Source organism: Anopheles merus, chromosome 3L (genome assembly GCF_017562075.2).
Source record: "Anopheles merus strain MAF chromosome 3L, AmerM5.1, whole genome shotgun sequence".
Lineage (NCBI taxonomy): Eukaryota > Metazoa > Arthropoda > Insecta > Diptera > Culicidae > Anopheles > Anopheles merus.
This window is the reverse complement of record NC_054085.1, coordinates 23,969,523-23,991,432: the sequence shown is the minus strand read 5'-3', so window position 1 is coordinate 23,991,432 and position 21,910 is coordinate 23,969,523. Positions and strand designations below refer to the sequence as shown.

Here is a 21,910-nt window from a genome sequence, read left to right as displayed (position 1 = left end):
TTGTCTATATATTACAGCTTAAAACTATATCTTCTACTAGACTATATAGGGACTTATAGGGGCTCTATATTACACCTAAAAACAACAACCCTTCTGAATAGTGAATAATAGAAATAATATTCTTTCTTCTTTTACAGGTAAGAAATCAATTGGAAAATGAACCTTACTTATGTACGAAAACAAACACCTGCACCACACAATCTAAAGGTATGTACGTAACCACCTGTTGCTTCTTCGATGCTGTTGTTCTTCGCTCCGTAAAACGAGCACAACTTCAGCCGCACTTCCGGATACTCCGATAACGGCAATACCGTGCGTGGCCCCGCACGCGTTCCTTGATTGCGCACGCGTTCGTCGTTTGCGCTTCCGGAAAGCGTGTCTCTTCCTTCCTGTTCGCGGAAGAGCAACACAGTTCGATTCGTTCCGATTCCATGCCCTCGCACGCGGGTGCGCCTTTAACACGTCGAGGCATCCATCGGCTTAGCGATAGCATCGCACCGGCAAAGCGTTTGCCAAACAATCGACGAAAGGAAACAATTATCGCAGGAAGGACTGCCGCCGCCCGCAATCGTCTGCGCCCCTACTGCTGCGCCGTGTAGATGCTCATATTTCTACTGTTTGTTGAATGAAGGCGAGCAAAACTACCCATCCCTAACCGCGATACAATCCAACCTTGCCCCTCGTGTCCGGTAATTGATTTCTATCCACTTCTCAGCACCACGGCGTCGCACATTTTGCATCGCGCTCCGTGTCTCGATGATCGCTTCTCTCGCTCGGGCTCGAGTTTTCCTCGCAGCAATAGACTTCCGCCCAGTTGGAATGCTTTATTGGGAAATTGCTTTCCATTGTTGTAGCTTGGGTTTGACGGGCTGAAAGCTTTCCCTGAACATACCCCCAGCAACACCCGGGTAATGGAAAAGCACCGTTGAAAAGAGATTCTTCGCGTAAGAAGAAAAAAAAACCCCATACGTCCGAGAATGAAGAAGTAAACCACCACAACAACAACAACAAAAATCCTATTCTCGCTGAAAAACTGGGAATTAGAGAAAACTGATCCCTGCATCACACACGTGTCGACGCCGGCGTGTGAACGGCAGAGAGGCGGTGAGGTCGCGAGTGAGGAGCATCATGTTTTCCCAAACATTTTCCCTCACTGCCCCTATCAATGTTGAATGGCGAGCTCAGCGCGTTCAAACTCCATAATGGGAAGGAAATCGTTCGTTTTGCCATCCACTTCATCCACGTCGGGATTTTGAATGTAGTCCGGGGGAGACACACGACCAGCGTAAGGATGTTGCTGCTGCTGCTGCTCGGGACCTTTCGGGACTTTCATTTGCAAGGACCCAGTTTCAGGACCCAGCTAACACCGTTGCTTAAGAGGTACTAACACGAGAGTGTTAAGAGATACTTAAGAGAGGTTTTAAACGATTTTTTCTTGTCTGAGTCCTTCTTGTAGAAGAATTTCGCGTCTATACAAACGTTTAGAACATTTAAAAAAAATTCTAACAAGATTTTTTCTAACGAGCGAAAACATAAAAATTCTACAGGACAGGGGAAACTTTAAGAGGAGAAAATACGAGCAGACGCCACAGAGGAAGTGTGCAAAGGAAATATTGTTCGGGAAGCCATTAGATTGGCTATCGTAGTGTGTGGCGTAAGAAGAGCTCCAACAAGGTAGATACACCACAGCAAAGGAAGGTTATAAAGTATTCATTTTTAGGACGATATCAATTTGGAAAAATGTGTTACTCTCTTCCGTTCAATCGTGTTTGCTGAGGGTTCGCTCAAACATTATGAGGACGCATGTAATACACACACACCTTGGAGTGTAAGGCACTATAAGGAAATTAAGATTTCGGCTACAAAAAAAAATATCTCCTTTGTGGTGAGAGCGCTTTTTGTGCGATAAAAGGATTAACAAATTACATGTTTTTATACTTAAAATCTGATCAGAATACGACAAGACTATTCAAAATATATTCATGGGGGGTTTGTTTTGAACTATGTTCTGCAGTAATTCAATCCAAACTTCTTCAATTTTGCATGAAAAATGTTTCTACTTACCTAATAAAAGAAAACCACGACCAAAGAGAGACACATTTTGATACACACGAAAATACTTGCTAAAGATCCTTTGCCCTTCTACGTTTATTCATAGCTACTTGCTGTAGGCTTGTGCTATCCCGATCAGTACCGGTAAGGCTTCAAATCAAACGGACATGCCTTTGCCTCACTACTTCGCCTTTCGAGCGTTGACTCCATTACGCATGCAACGGCGAACATGCTTGAGATAACGCAAGCGACCAGCACCGGTTGTTCGTTTCGAAATGGCTTTCTTAGACCAATTATCTGAAAGCAAAAATAAAGTAAAACAAAACGATGCGTATTACGGATCGTCGGAATCGTTGTGGTACTGAAAGATTTGTAACTGAGGGACAGATTTAGCCATTGTATGCGCAATTCAATCATATCGTTTTACAAAATACGCTACGAATCAACCAATTAACTCACATGATCGCATCTTGGCCGCCGGAAAGCTACAGCTAGCGCACCGTTTCTTTTGCGTATGGTAAGATCGTTTTCCACACCGATTGCACAACGTGTGGCTTTTGTTGCGCCACCGTCCGAAGCTGCTTGTCCCTTTCGTCTGCAAGATGTAAATGGGAGTAAATGTTGAATTCGGATGCAGATCTCTCGTCCCGGTCACAAGGGTGTTTAAAACATCATCAAGAAAGGAATGTATGTCGTCATAAGCGAGAATTTCCGCCGTCACAAATGGAAGCTGATCAATTCACTTCAATTGATCTGTGCGGTTTGCTGCAAAAAGCTAGAAATATCTCTTCCAAAGCTCAAACTTACCATCTTGATATTCTGCACAGCTTAATCAAAACGAATGGTACTGAGAAGTAGAAAAATCTGGCCTGAATGCCAAAGTTATGGCGCAACACCGATCCCTTTGACGACAAGAGAGTATGATGGAACAAAAATCAACCAAAGGTGTTGCCAACACAATCTGATCCTTCACATGTACAGTAGAGTCCTAGCTCGCCGATATATGTTTTGACAGACGAAGCTGTCAACGCAACATTTAAATTGGCAGTTGCTGATTTGTAAACAATTTTAAACCAAATTAAAAAAAAAGCCTCAAAAACTATAAAAAGCTAAAACAATACTGAATAATTGTAACTAAACTCAATATTGCAGCGCTATTTATATAAACAGCTTTATTTGTAATGACATACATGTTTAATTAACACCAAACAAAACATTATTTATTTATACTAAGACAAGATTGCTTTTACAGTACTGCTGTACTCCATTGCCCCCCAAGGTAAAACCACTGTTCCAGGGAAATGCTTTCCTGTGTATGTTTTAATTTTTGACCCATTATTGTAATACGATACATAATGCAACAGTAATCCCTGCCATCGATTGAGCGACATCGACTGATTGCCCTAAACAGCAACTATTTAAGATAGGATCGGTGGGCAATAAATTCCCCAATCTCTGCCACAGAGTAATGGACCCGAAACATGAAACCGATAACAGCTCTCCTTCCCCATGCCCCCTCTCCTTGTGGTCGCACGTAAATTCTTAAAATTGTTCCCGGTACACCAGGGCCCGCCAGGGGATGAAACATGCAAATCAGGTCACATTAATCCATGTCGTAGTGGAGAAAAATCCCATCCCAAGCACTAATCGGGATAGCTGCCGGGGCTCATCATCATATCCCCCGTTTTCTGCAGTCGCATTTAACCCTTCATTATTGGTGTGCGACCCAGAGTGAAAATTTATGGAAATCAGAGTAGAAATTCTTCACTGTTTGTTGCTTCTTTTGCCTTGCCTTTATCCCTCCACCCCCCCTGGCTCGGTACATATTTTGCTGCGGGCAATTCAATTCGAGCACTCCTGTTGCGTACCGCCCATTAAGAGTCCCACACCTAGTGGCTGCGGAAGGGCGCAAGGGGAAGGAAAAATGGAAAGCCAATAATAAAGAAGGTGCGTTTATTGAAGGTTGTGCACCTGTCCTGTGCGGAATGGGAAGCCGGAGGGGAAGCGGGCAGAAGGTAGTAAGAAGATGTGGGATGTGATGGAAAATAGAACGGAAAAGCGTTGACGATTCACTAGCCTTCGCCATCGGAGAGCGGTTGACCGCAGCGATTTTGTGAGTGGACGATGGATGATAATGACGACGATGATGACGATGGTAGTTGATGACGATGATGGGCTTCGGATCGTCCGGAACAGTTTTCAGCGCGGCTGGGAGAGGACGGTCACAGCGGTCGGTCGGTTTGAACCGTCGGGTCAGTCGTCAGTCTTACTACGACCGGTGTGAAGTGTGGTTCAGGGGCTTCATCTTCATCGCGCTACCACTCTGGTGAGCGGGTATAAACCTGTCCGTCACGGTGAACTGGAGCAATTATGGTTTTTAACTTCTTTTTTTTTATTATTGTGCAACAGTGGAAAGCCACAAAGAAAAGTAGAGAACCACAATGGTGGACAAAATAGACTGTTTAAGAAAACAAACTGTGAGGTTACGAAAAGGGCACACAGCACACGCTTGGAGAAAGTGTGTTTGTGAACGCGCTTTCGCTAAGCGCTCTTAGTCCACGTTCGTTACGTCGTGAACTGTGCAGCAGTACAGTTTGTACCAACGCGGAGCGGAGTATTAGAAGGAGTGAATGGCGACCGTATTACTGATGGCCGGTGGTTCGGGGTGTAGTGGTGCGCGAATGGCGCGCGAAGTATATATACCGAAACGCTCTGTACTAAGCTCGTGGAATATGGTAGAAAACGTGCTGGAAAATGAAGGATTATCACTTCGTGAGTGGTAAAGGTAACGGTTCGCCCGTTACCACCCGTCGGAGTACGTTGAGCAGAAGCAGGAAATGAGTACAGTGGGTGGGTGTGCTGTGTTGTATAAGTGGTGATTTTAAATGGCCATTTCCATGAAAATATGCCTTTGCTTTTTTTTGGGGGGAAAATCATCAATCTTTTCTGAATGAATGGATAGCTCGACTCTTAGGGCGTTTACGAGACTAATTAATCGATCGAACAGTTTCATCATCACTATTTTGAAAAGTATAAAACTTTATGAAACTATTCTTGTGAGAGTCTTATTTGAAGATTTCATACCTAAAAGGAAAGAGATTAGAACAACTAAGCTGATGTTCTTCTGTTGAAAATTAATGAACCGGTTCTGGAATTCGGGTTTGAAGCTTAAGCGATTGTTCACATACCAAGAAAGCATCAGGTTTAGTAGTTAAATCTCGTATGATCCAATCAAGCCGAATATTATTCTATACTCAATGATTCGTCCAACACCATGCATGATGGGGAAGGCACGAGAATGATCCAAGAAGCTATGAAAAATGAAGGAATGAAAGATTGACTTCCAGAAAAAAGAAGGAATGGCTTTATTTGATTCCTTATACTTCATTGGTTAATTTCGTTAGTTCTTTGACAAGACTACTGCATAAAGATGTATTCACTTGAATTATCTACAACAAAAAGCCACTGCAATTTATTTGGCATTCCATAATTCTTGGAGCAAATTATACTAATTTGACACACAAACTGTCAAATTTATAAACCCGTTTATGGGGCCCTTCGCCATTTTAGTAAGTTTTTTGTATGGAGTTTGACAGTTGGAGGCTGAAATTATGTAAACGCTCCATATAAAACCACACATAAAACTAGCCTGCAATTTTCAGTCTAGAATATTCTCTGCCTCAAAGCTAGAATTAGATTCGAGTACCTGCTCGAAAAATGGCAAAAAAGGTGGTGTTTATATTTATCCCAAGGTGCATTAAAGAATCAATGTGTATGTAGTCGAGGTGGTCTCATAGCATGTTTTTTTGTTAACAAATTTGAATATCACTTTTTGACAGGATGGGTGAAAACTTTTGTTCAAATAAGCTTTCTGGAGGCTTGACGAATACACAAAACACTCTTAAAATCTTCATTTAGAGGCAGAAGCGATAAAAATCAGCCTCCTAAATTCATACACCATGGGATAAGCCTACCTGTATATTATACTGACTTAGATAGCTGCTCGAAAACTGCTATACAATGCAAACAGCTGACAGGGTGAAATTTTCTGTCTACTAACTTAAAACGGAAAGGACCCCTATATCAGAATCATCGAAAATCCAGAACCGCGTACCTCAGAATCAGACTGTTGTGACAGACGCCATGTTGTCTAAACTCCCAAAATGTATGCAATCTTCAAACCACTAGGGGCAATTTAGCGACATGCAGTAAATTTAAAACTAATCATTGACGTTTCTTTAGGTTCATGTAACCGATTGAACTTACGTTGACAGGAAAGGGCTGTAACTTCATATAATTTATGTAAAAGTAATGATTAAATTGAAGCTTGTATTTGTAGAGCAAAGAAATTACTATCTGTTATGTAAAGTTACTTGCAATGTACACACGTTTGTCCTGTGCAGAAAACTTCACAACCAAAAGTTCTTCAATCTCTCATTACTATCTTCCACAAACTTTCCCTTTATTCTATCGCATATTGACATAGATCGAACTTTTGTTTGTTAGCTTTATTTCCCCTCCCGGCTCATTTTAAAAGCAATTTTTAATGATAGTTTTCACGCTCCAATAATGCGCCCTTAACAAGAACCTTCTGCTGGATCGTTTTCTACAACTTTTAAACAATCATCCTGCCGGCTTAATGAATGGCATCGATCGTCGCAAAATTCACCCCGCAAAAGAAGGGGGGGGGGGGCGTTGCGGAAGACGGATCGCCACGTTCGACGATAAAATGTAATAATCAAGCTGTTGCGGTACCAAAGCAGAGCCGAGCGCCATCGTCATCGTTGATATCCCTTTCGCCATTCTTGCGTACCGCCCTGCAAGAACGCGTCGTGCAGGAAGCAAAAGGTGCAAAAGTAAATAGCACCAGCAGCAGCAGCAGCAGCAGCAGCACAAATAAAACAACGCGCAAAGCGAAACTCGCGCTCATTCTACCGCTTCGTCTAACTATCGGAGTTCCACCTTTGCCGCTTCGCCGTGCAAAAGCAAAAGCGTTTGCCCACCCCGCACGGATAAGCGCGGAAAACCGTACGATTTTTCCCTTCCTCCCATTCGGGCGGGCGGATGGAACGGGTGGGACGGAGCGGCAATGTGGCCTTGTGTGCGCCGTGAAGGATACGGAAAACCCGTAGAAGCGCAAAGCCAACCATCGTCGTGCCGGGGCGACAACCGGTTTGGCGTTTCGGCTGGTGGCACAGTTCTGCTCGAGCACTGTTGCTGGCGTGTGGCGTTTGTGTCTGAGGGTCCGGTTCGCTCACTCGTGCGCGCACTCACCGTTTTGCCGTGGCTAGAATCCATTCGCGTTTCACCACCACCGGGGAGCCACTGCCGATGTGTTGTTGCTGGACGGGAAATCTGAAAATCGTTTCTGCCGTCAAACGATGCGACACTGCATTCGGCTCGATTAAATTGCACCGTTGTGCACGGGTTAGTTATGCTCCCCTGTGTTTGGAAGGTCCCCGTTGCAAAGGTTATTAGTCAGTGAGTTTATCGCGTTCCCTGTTTTGCGAAGGAGAAAGTGTGATACGACGTCCGTCACCTTCGGTGCCGCCGCCGTCGGTTGGGTGTTAGACGCGCTAGTAAGCCGTATCACTTTTCCATTAATCCTGGCTCTTACAAACTTCGATTGGTGTGCGGTGAGATGGTGATTAGTATGTGTGTGTGTGTGTGTGTGTGTGTGTGTGTTTGTTTCAACCCGTGCACCGCGCTTGGAGGACGGAAGAAAAGGATGGATCGGGCAGAATAATGACAGGATACTTTCGCATGGAGACGCCTGGTCGTTTGTACAAAAAGGGCGATGGAGTGGAGTGGTTTCATCGGTGGGAAGGGGTAGAAAACAGAGTGTCGACATCGGGAGAAACAGAAAATCCCACAACAAAAACCGAACCGAGGATTTTCTAACGAACCCATCAAACCCAGTTTCCACCTCACTGCGTCCAACTGTGCATCTTGTTGGCGCTCGTTGTCCGACAAGCACTTACGGTCGAATTACACTCTCGTACACGCAGCTAACAGAACAACGGACGTATACGATCATGACGAGAAAAGATAGTGCATGTGTGTGTGTGTGTGTTTGCGGTGTTTTGAAGTGACTTCAAACTCGCTAATGAATGTTGCTTACACAATGCAATGCGGAAGAAAGGTACAAAAAGTGCATTTTGTGAGGTACTGTCCTTTCTGAGCCATGCTGACGGGAAGCGTTGCCTTTATCTCGAGTGTTACGGATGAACAGACAAATCAGTGGATGGTCTTTTAAAATATAAGAAAAGCTGACAGGGTCCAGCTAGCCGACTTGTTGGAGCTTGTTTAAATAGCATAATTTAATCACATCCTACGGTGCATCGAATGAAGACTACCATATTGATGATTCAAACACACACACATACTCAGACACAACTGCACAATTCGTTAGGGACCATTTTCGCTTTCATCTCGTAACCTGTTGGCTTTTACGTTGCATGTCAAAGCCACAGGCACCAGTTTCCATTCTATTTACCTTTCGTCGCAGGTTGTATAATCAACCACTCACTGTCAGATGCAGCGCCATCGTTGGGCTAATAATTTCCTCCCATGCAAGCAGAAAGCATGATTAAATTGTGCCTTGTTGACATTGGTCGCACTATTTGCACAGCTGCTAAATGAGCAATTTTACAAATGCGAGACGAGGAGAGTGTTGTTTAAAGTGTTGGATTTATTTTACATTTCACTGTTAACACCTGGTAATAAGATGCGCTTAGATATGTGTAATCATCGTGATTACTAATGATTCTAAATGAGCAAAAGCAATAAAAGTACGAATTGTCTACTTTCAGGCGCTTTAACATCCAATCCACTATTATTTAATGATGATTTGAAAAGCAGCTGTTTTAAATCATAAACTTAAATAACAAAACTCAAACTCTATTGGAGATTTTTGGATTATAAAAAAGCAATTTTCTGTTTTAGGCTTAATGGTGCTTACAATATCTGTAGCCTAAATGTATGCAATGTTTAATGTTGTTTGCTTTTTAATACTTTCATAGCTGGAATTACATAAATGTAGGCGCTTGTCAAAGCCTGCAACAATATTTCTTAAGCTACATAAAATCCCTTTTTTGCCAACGACATCCTTTTCTTAACATAAACCAACACTCTCATTATGTTTTCTAGTAAAATTTACTGAATTACACGTGTAAAAAGGTTACGATTTTGTGATTTCCTACCAAACCTTACCATCAAATCAGCTCAAACGGTAAAGCCTGCACCACAATGCCGTGTGCCACAATGCCATCAAGTTGATTGAAAGCCTTTTGAGCAAACTCATCCTCCAAGATCTCCGCCTGCATGCTAAATCACTCGATCTTAGTTGACAGACGTTTCATCAGGTTTTTTAAGGACGAAGAAGAAAAAGAATAAACCTGTCTCATCATACAATTTACGATGTGTGCTGAATAATTTCCAACGTCGTGTTAGCGTCTAGAGATCTTCTTCCCCCCCTCCTGTTCGTACCCGTACATTGTGCCCGAATATTCTAAAGTCTATTTTCCGTGCCCCATTACCATTACGCGTATGCACTGATTGAAGGTTGATTTAATGTGCAAAAAGCGGACGAACCATCACGCTCCTGGAACAACACCGAGAAAAATCATCTGTAGGTGTGTGCTAGTGTGTGCGTTGGATGCAGGGACGCTTCTAGTGGCATCGTGTGTCGCATCCAGCCTGCCTTTCCGGGAGCAAAAAACGGAGGTTTGGCGGGAGGAAGGTTTGGTAATATCCTTTTCGATTTAGTGTGTACATGTTGAATGTCGTCTACCTACTACGGTCCTGGTGAGCGTATGCCACTCGCCGTCAGTTTGAATGTTCACGTCAACGGTACCAGTCGGCGATGCTGGTACACTAGCAGCGTTTCGAGGGACCCACTTCGGTTGCGGTTAGACCAGTGTGGGTGCGGATGCTTGGGACGATCGTAGCGCACGCAGCTGAGAGTGTATACCTTCCCGTGCGAGTGAGTGCCTGTGTGAGAGAGAGAGAGAGAGAGAGCGCGCGCGAAAGCACAAGAGAACCGCTCAGCAGGATGCTGACTGGCAGGAAGTTTGTTTGTTTTTTGGTTGAGCTTTAGAAGAAACGTGTTTTAACGAGAATTGTGGTAAAAGTTTGCTAATTGGATTGGTTTTCTAGAGCAAGCTCGGTAGTGTAGTGCCATTAGAACATGCTTTAGTTTTGTGTTGGACAATATCGAAACGTTTTTTTTTTTCTCTAGCGCTAAAAATAGCTTTGTGTGGGCCAAAGATTTTAAAATAGAACAGAACTGAAATGCGTGTGAAAGCTCATGCTCCACCGTTAAAAGGATTTGCGAGTCAAACGTCAAACCGGTCGGCCTGCGGAGCGATCGTTCTGCTACACGCTGTCAGTGTGCAAATCTCACCGTCTAGGGAGCAGTGTGATACCATCAGACCATCCACCTTCCGGAAGTCTCCGCCCTGGCAAGCCCTGGCAGCAGCCCTGCCAGGCAGCGTACCGTTCGACACGGGCTGTATGATTTAGTATTCAGTTGATTGTGCATCCTTGATGGGAAAGGACATACCGACGCGCACGAGAAAGGCGTTACTTCACACTGGTGCTCGTGAGTTCGGACGGGTGAAATTTACACTTTAGCGTTAACGGCATCATAAACACAACAACAAAAAAACAACCCACAGACGAGTGACCAGTACGTGACGTGGTGTTGGAGTGGAAAGAAAACGCAAGAACGCAAACGACCACCGAATAAAAGCGACATTACGAACGGAGTGATTTCGTTTGCTGTGATTTGCAGTGTGGGTTAGTTGGCTGTGTGTGATGGCTGCGTGTGAAAATGCAATGAAAGTAGACGAATTAAAAGAGAAGCCAAAATTAAGTGACAATTTGAGCTGCTCTTCGTGCGTGGCTCTACTGTGCTTGTCGAATCATTAACGCCGCTAACAAATGATTAACGCGGTACAAAGATTTCGTACAATAAACGTTACATTACACGGACGGAGCGGATGGCGTAGCGTGCAATCATCATCGTGCCTTTGGCAGCTAATTTTCGATGCACCAAACGTCGCAACACCATCGCTGCACATTAAACATTCTTCCCGCGTCGAACGCCCAGCACGGTTGCGGCGGCAAGGTCAATGGTGGTGGTAGGAGATAGGGCCGCCCGGTTCTACCGTGGCCATCCCGTGTGTGTGCCGTTTCGCCGTTTGTCAACGCTCCCCGGTTGGCTCCAGTGTTGTTGGCCCGGTTGCAGCTGCAGTGCCTGGTTCGAACTGCAGCACACATACACCACCGGGGTCACGTTTAATTTAATTAAATTGAGGCACGTTCGGCGGACGGTTCTTCGCTTCGGTAAGCGACTGGTGGTGGCGGTGCTGGTGCTGGTCAAATCTAGCCACAAAAGCTTATAAAACGCTTCTGGTTAAGAAATGCACCATAAGCTGTGGAAATGGAAGGGCAATGATAGTGCTCGTTCGGTGTTTGAAATGCTGAAACACGGGAGACTGAGAAAATGTTTTGGTTGGTGCAAATGATTTATTTAGTAAAACGTACAATGTTATGCGCTTCGATACATAAGGAAGTAAATAATTCATTGTTACCTTGAGGCTCTTCTGCAATGTAGTGTGCAATACAATTTTATACAGTATATTGACAGTGCCATTGCTTTGGCTTAATATGACAGTAATGTAATGCGTATTGCATACTTTAAGGTAAAATTACGAATGTTCAGAAATGTTGTAAAACAATGTAGTTGTTAAGGTATGCAAACGCGATACAATTTCGATTGAAAAGACCACTTTAAGATGTGAATCGACAAAAAACAGTTTGCACAGAAAGCTGCTCCAACAACTTACTCAGCTCAAGTTTCCTGTGGGCTTCACAAAACGGCACCAAACAGCACCAGCACTCTTTCAGTTCAGTTTTCACAAGATCAAACCCTCGCGCAACAAAAACCATTGCGCTGACAAGCTCCCAGCCCAACATCACCGTCCACCGAAAACAGCTGTAGTGGACTGGCTGCGCGGTCTAGCGCTGTGGGTGTGTTTGCTACCTCGTTTCGTTTGCCTGGTAAAATGTTGCATTCCTGCGGACAGCTGCCATGAATTTTAATTAGCTAATGTGCGCTAGATCTTTCCAGGCCCGGTCCGACCAAGACGGTCCGAACATTGTCCCCGAGACACAGAGCAAGACCGAAAGCAAAGATTTAAAAGAAGCAAACGTCAAGAGCAGCAACCGTCATAAATTTGCTACAACAACAAAAAAAGTATAAATTATTGGCGGGCGGTTTGTGGGGGTGGGAAGAAAAAACATCCCACCGGTTGGGCAGTGGCAACATTTTCACACCAGTAGCGCAATTTTTCTTAAGCTGGAAATAATTATTCCACGATGAAAAGGGATTCCCCGAGTGGCGGAAACAATAGTTGGATTTGGAGTGGGAGGCAAAAAACAGAAGACACGAGGTATGATCGAAAGCTTCGTTTGCATTGCAATATGGTTTGTGCCCGCGGACGGCTTCACGCCAGCGTTTATTGCGCGTATTCCGTGCTCAAAACGGCAAACAAAGTATTTCTCCATCCGACGGTTAAAAGTTGTTGCGTCCAACCGTTCTGGCCCGAAGAAAGCAAAGCGGTGGAAGTGGTCCTTATCCAAAGACATACACCAACACCGACACCCACCGAAACAAACGATGCTTGACTGCCGAAATTGTAAACCCGTCTGTCAAGTGGGTCGATTTGCAAACTGCACGGTGGGATTGGTTTTTCTTCTTCAGATCCTCTCATTTTCCATTTCTTCGCCCCTTTTTCATTCGGTGCTCTAATTCATCAAAAAAGGATAAGCTGGCATTTGCTTACTGGCCGTGTCTGTATGCCGTGCGAAGTAGGGCTTCGTTGCGCCGGGCCCAACTTATTTCTCGCGTGTTGATTTTCAGATGGATTGCTTTGCTCTTTTGCCGTGCTGTGACGTCTCACATCTAGCCATTTGTTACCCTGTTTGTCTGCCCGCAGTGACACGGTTGTGAACATGGGGTGTCCGATCGTGGGTGACTCGCTCTTTCTCAAACTGTCCCAATTGAGTTTGAAATGTTGGTTGGTTTCGCGGGATGAATTGGAGAGGTTTACGGATGCAATTTACCGTGACACGGTGATGGACAGCCTGAGCTTGCTTGGGCGTAAGGTAAAAGTTTCAAACTTTCTGAAAAATGTTTTCAGTCACTAGGAGACATTCGTTGCATAACTTTTGTCCTATATTAACATTTAGCGTGAAAGTAAAATGTTATTCTTGAGCTATTATTTTGAAATGATGGACATTGCATACTTACAGGCGGATCTGTAGAATCTGCTTTGCTGAGAAAGCATTTATGCAATCCGCACAGCAATACTGCCATAATTAGCGTTGTTGCGATGGATTTTCTTTAGCGCATGATTTAATGAGAATCATTCGTAAATTATTTTTTATGGTTAATCTTATTAAATAACGAAAAACATAATACCACGTTCGCTCCGTGGTAAATTACGTTGTTAATTACAAACAGTTTGTTTGAGCAATGTAATATTCAAGACATTGGATATTACACTACGGCCTGGTATTTCTGAAACATATTATAGATCAGATTTAAGATCTTATTAATGTATGAATGCTTCTGAACCAGGAGAAAGAGTATTCCGATCACTCCATAGAGTACAATAAGATTACGCGTTTTAGCTCTGAATTTGATCTAACAAGAATCCTTATTATATTTTAAGCATCAAGTGTGTAGGATTACATTAAAAAGACCCTTGAAATTCGACTCGCTATAACTTGCAAAAAGTTCAGCAATTGAATTACAACCAAATAAATAAGATTCATTGTAGCTGCTTCGATTTTACACCCCTTGAAACTTGCTAACTCTCATCACTCTCGGTAGCGTCATGCTTAATGAAGTAATTGTATTTGATTATTTAACATGCGATGCCAGACACAGGAAGATTGCCATTAAACATCCTTCCTTGTTGAACCACCATCGCACCCATCTTTCCCCCACCTGCCTGTAATCGTTCGACGTCAAAACACGGAACAACCTTAATATTCAATTTCAACCCCCCGAACCAATAATTAAACTAACTTTTCTAATTGAATTCATTGAGGCGCTGCCGTAACGTTTTTGGTGGCTTTGGCCGCCTTCCGCCCGGCCACCGGATAGTGCTTATCCTGTCTGTAATAGCTTCGTTCGGGGAAAAGGCGTCAAAGACACACATACACACACAGATAAACACACACATACTCACGCCAAAAAGCTTTCCTGTCGAAACAAAATGCGCTTAAAATCTTTTGCTAGCTTAACAGACACTGCTACCCTGTATGAACCCTAAGTTCATGTGAGAACAGGCACATCAGGCAAGCCTTCAAGAAGCTTCTCAGCAACTTGTTACACACACACACACACACACACACACACACACACACACACACACACACACCACACACACACACACACACACACACACACACACACACACACACACACACACACACACACACACACACACACACACACACACACACACACACACACACACACACACACACACACACATACATACAGAGTGCCACTTGTGCCTAGGGATGAATAAAAAATGGATAGTCTACTATAAATCTAATTTGATGTTTCATTCCTCATCGAAGGTTCGTCGGAGCAGACTCCATCAGCTCCAACGTCCCACAGAACCCGTCGGAAGAGTCTATAACCGACTTCTCAATCTATTTCACCGAGCGCCGGCATGTTTCACTTCCGGGCCCGCCCGGTACCAGCTCCTTCCGGAGCCAGTCTAAAGCCACCGGCGGGTGAGTGGGGGTGGTGGTAAAGTTTATTTTTGGGTTCCTTTGCCTAAAAATTCACCCTGCTCTCCATGGTTGCCGGTTGCAGCACACGCATCATCCTGTATGCCTGTGTTATTGGCTGGTCGTGCTTGCGCTGTTTGTGGAAGGAAGCAATAGTTTCATTCCGCCCCCCCCCCCCCCCCCCGGGACCTCATCCTTTTCGACCCGATCGCGCGATCCCTGGGTGGTGTGGGTATCGTAAAGGGATGAAAAATCGATGAACTTTAGCAACGATCACCGGCATCCCGATAATGTGGTTGGTGAGTGGGTGAGGTGCTTTATGGCTGCTGGTGATGAAAAATGGTACAACAAGTTGGGTTAGACGGACTAGCAAATTTGCTTCATCTGTTTCGACCTATTTCCCGAGAGAGGAAGAGAGAAACGGCGAGAGAGGTGTTGTTTTCGATAAATTATCGATCACACTAAACGGCAGGACGAAAACGAGGGCTTTGCAAATGGAATGGTTGGGAACTACATTAAGAACATTCTACAAAACCCGCATACATAACCGCGCACACATTGCGTTTATTAGATTGTTGTTGTGGACAGACCGCTGCCTCATCCTGAGGGCTCACTGTTGACAGCAGGGCTGTCATCCTGTGACGTCCTCAGTGAGGATCGCGGCGCGAGAAGGACCAGCCGTCCTCTCCCCGCATTGCGTGTTATTGTGTGGTATTATTTATTATTGTAAACGGTTGAACATATACCAAAGATAGTGATAAAATACATATTCTGTTTGTGCCGTACACCACCGTCTTCATGTTTGTTTTGTGCGGACACAACAATTGTGATTTTTATTGTCTTGTTTTCCTGCTTTCTTTTTACTTGCCAAAAACATTGACAAATGGTGGTACTGGTGATGGGTTAAGTACACTAGAATTGGTAAACAACTTTGTTCCTTTGAGTTTTATTTCGTTGATAATTGGTTTAGCTGGAAGCTGCTACTACTTAATGCTAAGAAATTGCACACCAAACCATAAGCCTTTATTCGATTTTCTATTAGTACGAGATTCAGTCTTTCTCCGAGTTACGTCAATTTTTAGTTGTGTCAGTTTATACGTCAAATTAATACGATTTTCTTTAAGAATAATTGTCAAATTGCAATTTTGCTCAAAGTTTTAAATTGATAAATGCACAGAAATATCCGAATTTTCTACACAAATTGTATGAAATGAGTAATGATGCGCAAGAAGTACTAAATGTAACAATTATTTAAAAAAAACTATTTACCGTCCATATTTTGGTAGATGAACGAGATATTAGACGTATGCCAAAATCCCTGGAACGCATAATTCGCACTCGGAGAAATACTGTAATAGTTAAACGCATTATTATCCATCATGAAGAAATGAGTTGATGTCCTTAATCGATGTGTATATTTCTTCAAACAAGAGTTGTTATTCGAATCCTCAAAGAAAAAAATGTATCACACTCAACCGTAATGGAATAATCGTAAGCTCTCAATAAAAGCTGACTAACAGTTAAGATGCTGCCTAGACAATAGGGATCCGAGGGATCAGGAAGTAAGCCATTTTTTCTAGTTTTGATTTTCAAAGCATATGTTGTTTTTATTATTATGTACTTTTATTATGTGTACTTTTATTATTGTCTTCAATTATGAAATGGTATAAAATACAAGTTAGTTTATGTTTTTCAAATTGAAACAAATTTTAGTAATGTCTTTTTTTTGTAGCATAGTAAGACAGACCTCTAGGATCAAAAACAGGGATAATATCGGAAATTAATTTGATATTATTCTTTTTATTATAAAGTCAGCTCTCTCTTATTTGAGAGGCGATGGGACTGTCGAATAAGAGGGGGTTTCAAATTACAGAGGTTGAAAGTGAATGAAAGGTCCATACAAACAAGAAAGAGACATAACATTTAGTATGTAGTCTTAACTGTTGCTATAGGAAACTGCGAACACGATTGCCAATTTGAGCATACATCATTCAATAACCATGGCAAGACCATACACAAATAAGAGGGATACAGATTGCAGAGGTTTTCCAAATTAAAGGGACAAAAATATACAGGAAATCAAAGGACTGTGGAAAATGTTCAAATAAGAGAGGGTTTTTCAAATTAAAGAGGTGTCAAATAAGAGAGGGTTCACTGTATTTGTTCTCAATATCGTAACGCATTGTTCAAATATGTATTTATTGTTACTAACTTAAATGTTAATACCCATGGATATTTTGAATATTTATATACATCTCTATTGCTACCCTTTTACCACATCAGATAGCTGCTGTTAGTAATGCTTGTTATCAAATCATGGCATGGATTTAAATTTACTTTCCACTTCTGTCTTTCACTAAAAGCCTGTCAAGCAAACGGGTAGATAAGTTCGCAACGAACAGCTAGATAGTAGCCGGCTGCTATTGACTGTGCTGTTACAACCAACGCAATTTGAAAGATAAACAATGTTTCCTCACTTTCATGTGCTCATGCTTTGAAGCAAATTTTGATTCAATTTGAAATGATTTCAAACACACAAAAGCCACAATCGCTGCTTGAACGTTGCGCAACCAACATTATGTAGATAGTGTTAGTGCTTTTTGTTTTTTTTTTGTTCGTTCTTTCACAACTACTTCCCGCTCGTTCCGTAGTAACCACAGTACCAGTACGCTCGTGGCACTATATTTCTTCATGAAGATTGCACTTCATCCACTAGACGGGTAACAAAGAAGCAAAGAAGCATACAGAGCGAACGGGGTTGGAAAACAGCGGCGCAGCTGAATGATTCAAGGATGCACAGAAGAATTTTGTTTCCATGTCGCGTTGCCAGAACCATTACCATGGGGTTTGCTGTGGTTGTTTAAAATTGCAAAACTATCCTTTTCGCCCGGCTGCTCTCGCTCTCCCGTCTAGGTGGCGGACGCGAAAACATTAGGGAATGTAACGATCCGGAAGAACAACGTTTTGCTAGCTGCAGCAGCAACAGCAGCCAGCAGCAGCAGCAGAACGGAGACGTTGATGGGCAGCGTGGGGTTTGCTTTTCTTTTCTTACCGTCCTTTCCAAGAAGAAAAGAAAGGCAGTGGGCCAGAGATACAGTGGATTTCAGCTTATGCAAAATAGTTGGCAAATTCGAATGTGAAGCGAGTGATCGTGAGCAGGAACGACTTGTGCAGGGTACGTGTTACTGTCAGAATCTATTGCCCAGATAAAAGGCATCGTTTTGTAACATTTTGGGTTCCTTTTTTTTGTTCTCGGAATGGTTCCTGTATACATCATTCAAAATGGTCTGAAAAATTGGATGCAGCGTGAAGAGAGAGATTGGCAACAGTAAGACTGTATTTTAAGAGAAGCTTTGTTATGTTTTCAAAACCACGAAATCGATAGAATAAAAATTTAGTGTTAGTTGCATATTTTCACTTGTCATTTCCCTTCACCTTGTGTGCAAGGAAGGAAGCCCCTAAAAATGTACATACAATTTTTTTTATTTTTTTGCATAATTCCTAATTCAATCATCTGATCGGAAGATAATTTCTCAAACTTTTGGGTTTATTAAAAAGTCATCAAATACCGTAAAAGCTAATGTAAATTTACTATAAACATCAGTCTAGAAGAAACCAGTCTAAAAACTGATCAAGCATAAAATGGCTCTTCTGTATAATTATTTGTCCAAACTCCTCTTCCCTTTTGAGGCGAGGTGAACCTGAGTTTCAGATTGTTGTCACTTTTGGCGATGGATGAAAATAGAGCAGCTACACTTAATGAGACACCTTGAACGATGGAAAAGGTTCCGGTCCAATAGGATTATATTTCCAACGTGCTAATATGCCTCGCAGGCCAATTCCAACTGGCCTGCTGGAATGCGTTTATGTGCGTTGTGTTAGTGTGTGTGTGTGCGTGTGCCTCCAGCCAAGTGGAAAATGAAGGCAAATGGTAACAGCACACCCGTCGTCCGCATCGGCTATCACAATCAACGGCTAAAGGGCTCAAATGATTTTCCATTCTTCGTTCCACTGTTGTTCTTACCTCGTCCTGCTCATTTGCCGTTTTCACGTGGGAAATAAAATTATTCAATGGATTTTCACTTTGCCTACATTGTCCGTCTAGAAAAGGAAGGCCCAAGGTGGAAGTTTACTGGGGGCTTTTCTTGAAAAGTACCACTCTACTACCCCTTAATGATCCCCTTAGTACTATGCCTTCTCCCCCCCTCCCCCCTTCCATAAGCCCGGTTCTTTGAAGAGCCTAGCGGATTGTAAGTGGACGGATCGAAAAGCCGAAGGCCGAACCTGTGCTGGCGTAACCTGAAGTGACAGCAGAAAAAAAAGTCCACCTTTTACTACACTGCCGTGTGCCACCGTGCGTGTGCAGAACGGGGGGGGGGGGGCGGAGATGGGGCAGAGCTTTTCCACACCTCCCGTTGGACCCGGTTCGCAACCAGGGCGTAGTATCAATTTTCAATACTAATTGACTTATTTAATTATTCAACACTTGGACCTTGGGCTTAGCTGGGTGAGAGAGTGCAGGGCGCCTCGGGCGAATTCTTCCACCTTCCTTGGCCACCCGCCCCCCCCCCCCTTGCCCTTGCCAAAGAAGGCCAGTTTCGCGACGATAAAAGGCACTCCACTGGACGCCTACTGCTGCTGGAGCGAATTTGTAGAGCAGAAGTGGAAAGAAAAGGCAAAGCAAAACTAGCTCCTCGCACGATCGGCGGTTAGCTGGTGGCTTTCTTTCTGTTCCATTTTCACCAAATCCGCACCCGCTGGCTCCTGACAGAGGTGGTGAAATAGCGTAAACAGTGGCGAGGTGAGGGAGAAAGGGGTAACCCCTCTCCGGCTCTGCTAGTGCCCTCGATATTGATTAGACCGGTTTCGGTGGGTTTGGTGTAGACCGTTGGAGCTTTTACGAATCGGTGTATTTTCTCTTTATCGGAACCGGTGGAAAACTGATCGCGTACCGTTAAAGTGCCCTTTGGCAGGCAAATGCCAAATTACATCGCGCGTGGTCGATTGTCGATAGTTGTGTTTTTGTTGTTGCTGTTTTATGTGCTTCTGGTATTAGCAATTGAAGCATGACAAATGAAGGACGCTATTGGTGTTGCTGGTGTAATTGTACGTTGCAAATATTAGTTGAGGTGATTTAATGTGAATTGACAAATTTCGTCCTCATGTCATTCGGAAGGTTGAAGTTTTAACTGCACAAATCATTAACTAATTCTTTTTTTTTCGGTATTTTATGTACCACTTTTCGAAAAGCTTTCGTTTCAATGAATTGCTCATGATTACTTACAATAATGTGATTTAACCATATATCGCCTACACTATTCTGAAATTAAATGCCTTAGGATTCGTAGAAATCAGGCTGCTGTTGGCCAGAAAGTTGACTCCATACCAAGTAAACACACCTTTGCTGCGCTCTAGCTACACATGCCGTTTATTTATTACTGAGCAACAGGAACGGCAGCGGGCCAATTTAATTACTGCCAAACAACAATGTCCAAACAAGCCGCAAAACAAGCCAGCGAACATGGTCTGATTGGGCTGGGCTAGCTGCCAAAAGCAGGTGTCCAGCATGAGCACAGCAGGCAAGACAACATTCAACCCGCTCTACCCCATTCCATCGCACCAAACCGATAGATACATCTTACGCCGAAGAGCGCCAACACTCGCCAACGCAACTCGCACTGACAATGCGCAGGAAGCGCAAAGTTCCGTGGGGCGTGCAATTTCTGCGAAGCGTCCTTGAACTGATTTCCTTGACCGAGCCAGTGCGCGTTGGACATTAAGACAGCGGCTGACCCCTTCCAGCTTGTCACTCAGACGTCAGACAGCTCCTGACGGGTGGGGAACATTATCACTCAACTGCCACCAAACCTCGAAGCGCCTTGCGTGTCGATCAACACTCCCTGCTCGGTGTGCTGCTTGATGCTATGCAAACGACCTCGCGATTGCTGCACACGATCCCCGACCATCGGATTGGCGTTATCCAGAAAGCCATGCGGCACCTGTTGACGTGAACTTGTCCGTGCGTTCGCTGTGCTGCACATTGACTCATTAACACCGGCAAACCAATCGGTGACCAATCGCACTCAACGTTCCGGGAGTTGAGCGTTGGCTAGGGTACGATTTGGTATGATTACGGGGGGTGAGGCGTGAGTGTAGATGGCTGAATCCGGTTGTTTAACGGACCGTTTGCATGGTCCGGCGTGGTACATTAATATTCATCATGTTCAGGATATCAAATGAGCGTTGCTGGTTGCGAAAATGCAAGGCACCATAGCGGAAATGAAACAATTCTCTTTGACAAACTAGCCATTTGAGTTGACTTTGGAGATGTGCCTGGGCGTGATGAAGTCTTCTCTAGTATGCAGTTGAGTTGAATGGATTCTTGGTGCGAGAATAATGAAATGATGTCTGAGAATTCGATGAGTTTCTGGAATCAAGATGCCACAAGATCTTGGCCTATTCAAGACATCTTAACGAAGATATACTTCCAAGAACCTACTATTGCCAGGTTGTACTCCAGAATAATACTACAGGACATTCAATCTAGATTACGTCATTACCTTAGATCTCGCCTCAAATGGAAATCCAAATGAATTCTTAGGCAGGAAATGAAATGATTAGTACTTAATTACCCACCCCTATCACTCGGACATCTTACGCAATATCTTGAAGGTCGCCTAGAGATTAACCCGTTTAATGGCTGCTAATGCCTTAAGTCTGTACGACATCAAACCAGAACCTATTCTGTGCCGCTCCGGACCTATTCCAATACCGACGAGAGAAGGCTCGATCCATACGAATCGTCTTCGTCCTTACAAACACGCGCGCACACGCTTGCCCTGCGCCATCGCGTAGCGTGTTGAATAATTCAACCGGTTTTATAGGCTGAGTGCCATTTCCGTTCTACTCTCGAGCGACCGAGCGAAACTTTTCACACAACCACTCTGCCCGTGAACATTCAACACAGTCGTTAATCGGTCATTGCGCGCCTGAATGTGGAAGCAGATCCTTATCGTTTGCCGTTTGCCGATCGCAGAAGCTT

The 21,910-nt window shown here is 43.7% G+C and overlaps 2 protein-coding genes across 8 annotated transcripts in view; one reads left to right on the top strand and one right to left on the bottom strand.

Moving 5' to 3' along the window:
* The window catches only part of LOC121599672 (solute carrier family 12 member 4), a 153,355-nt gene that overhangs the window by 26,928 nt on the left and 104,517 nt on the right, over positions 1-21,910 (top strand). Inside the window, exon 1 of one of the 7 annotated variants that reach the window (XM_041927670.1) lies at positions 7,284-7,479. The exons of 5 other annotated variants lie outside the window; for them this stretch is intronic. The gene's annotated coding sequence lies outside the window, so the exon portion shown is untranslated. Of the gene's footprint in view, positions 1-7,283; positions 7,480-10,609; positions 10,655-21,910 lie in introns of those variants that run through there. One more of the 7 variants, XM_041927671.1, reaches the window with a different exon arrangement.
* LOC121599676 (60S ribosomal protein L37-A-like) lies at positions 2,131-2,998 on the bottom strand. The gene is made up of 3 exons (XM_041927679.1): positions 2,860-2,998; positions 2,512-2,647; positions 2,131-2,349 (listed from the first exon to the last, which is right to left on the bottom strand). The coding sequence occupies exons 1-3, from the start codon at positions 2,860-2,862 to the stop codon at positions 2,234-2,236; spliced, it is 255 nt and encodes an 84-aa protein (XP_041783613.1). The 5' UTR covers positions 2,863-2,998; the 3' UTR covers positions 2,131-2,233.

What these genes read in the sequence shown, in the direction of transcription:
- LOC121599676 (XM_041927679.1), bottom strand. An exon ending in GGCGGCCAAGATGCGATCAT is followed by an intron (nt 2,350 to 2,511) that starts GTGAGTTAATTG and finishes TTTTGCTTTCAG; the next exon opens with ATAATTGGTCTAAGAAAGCC.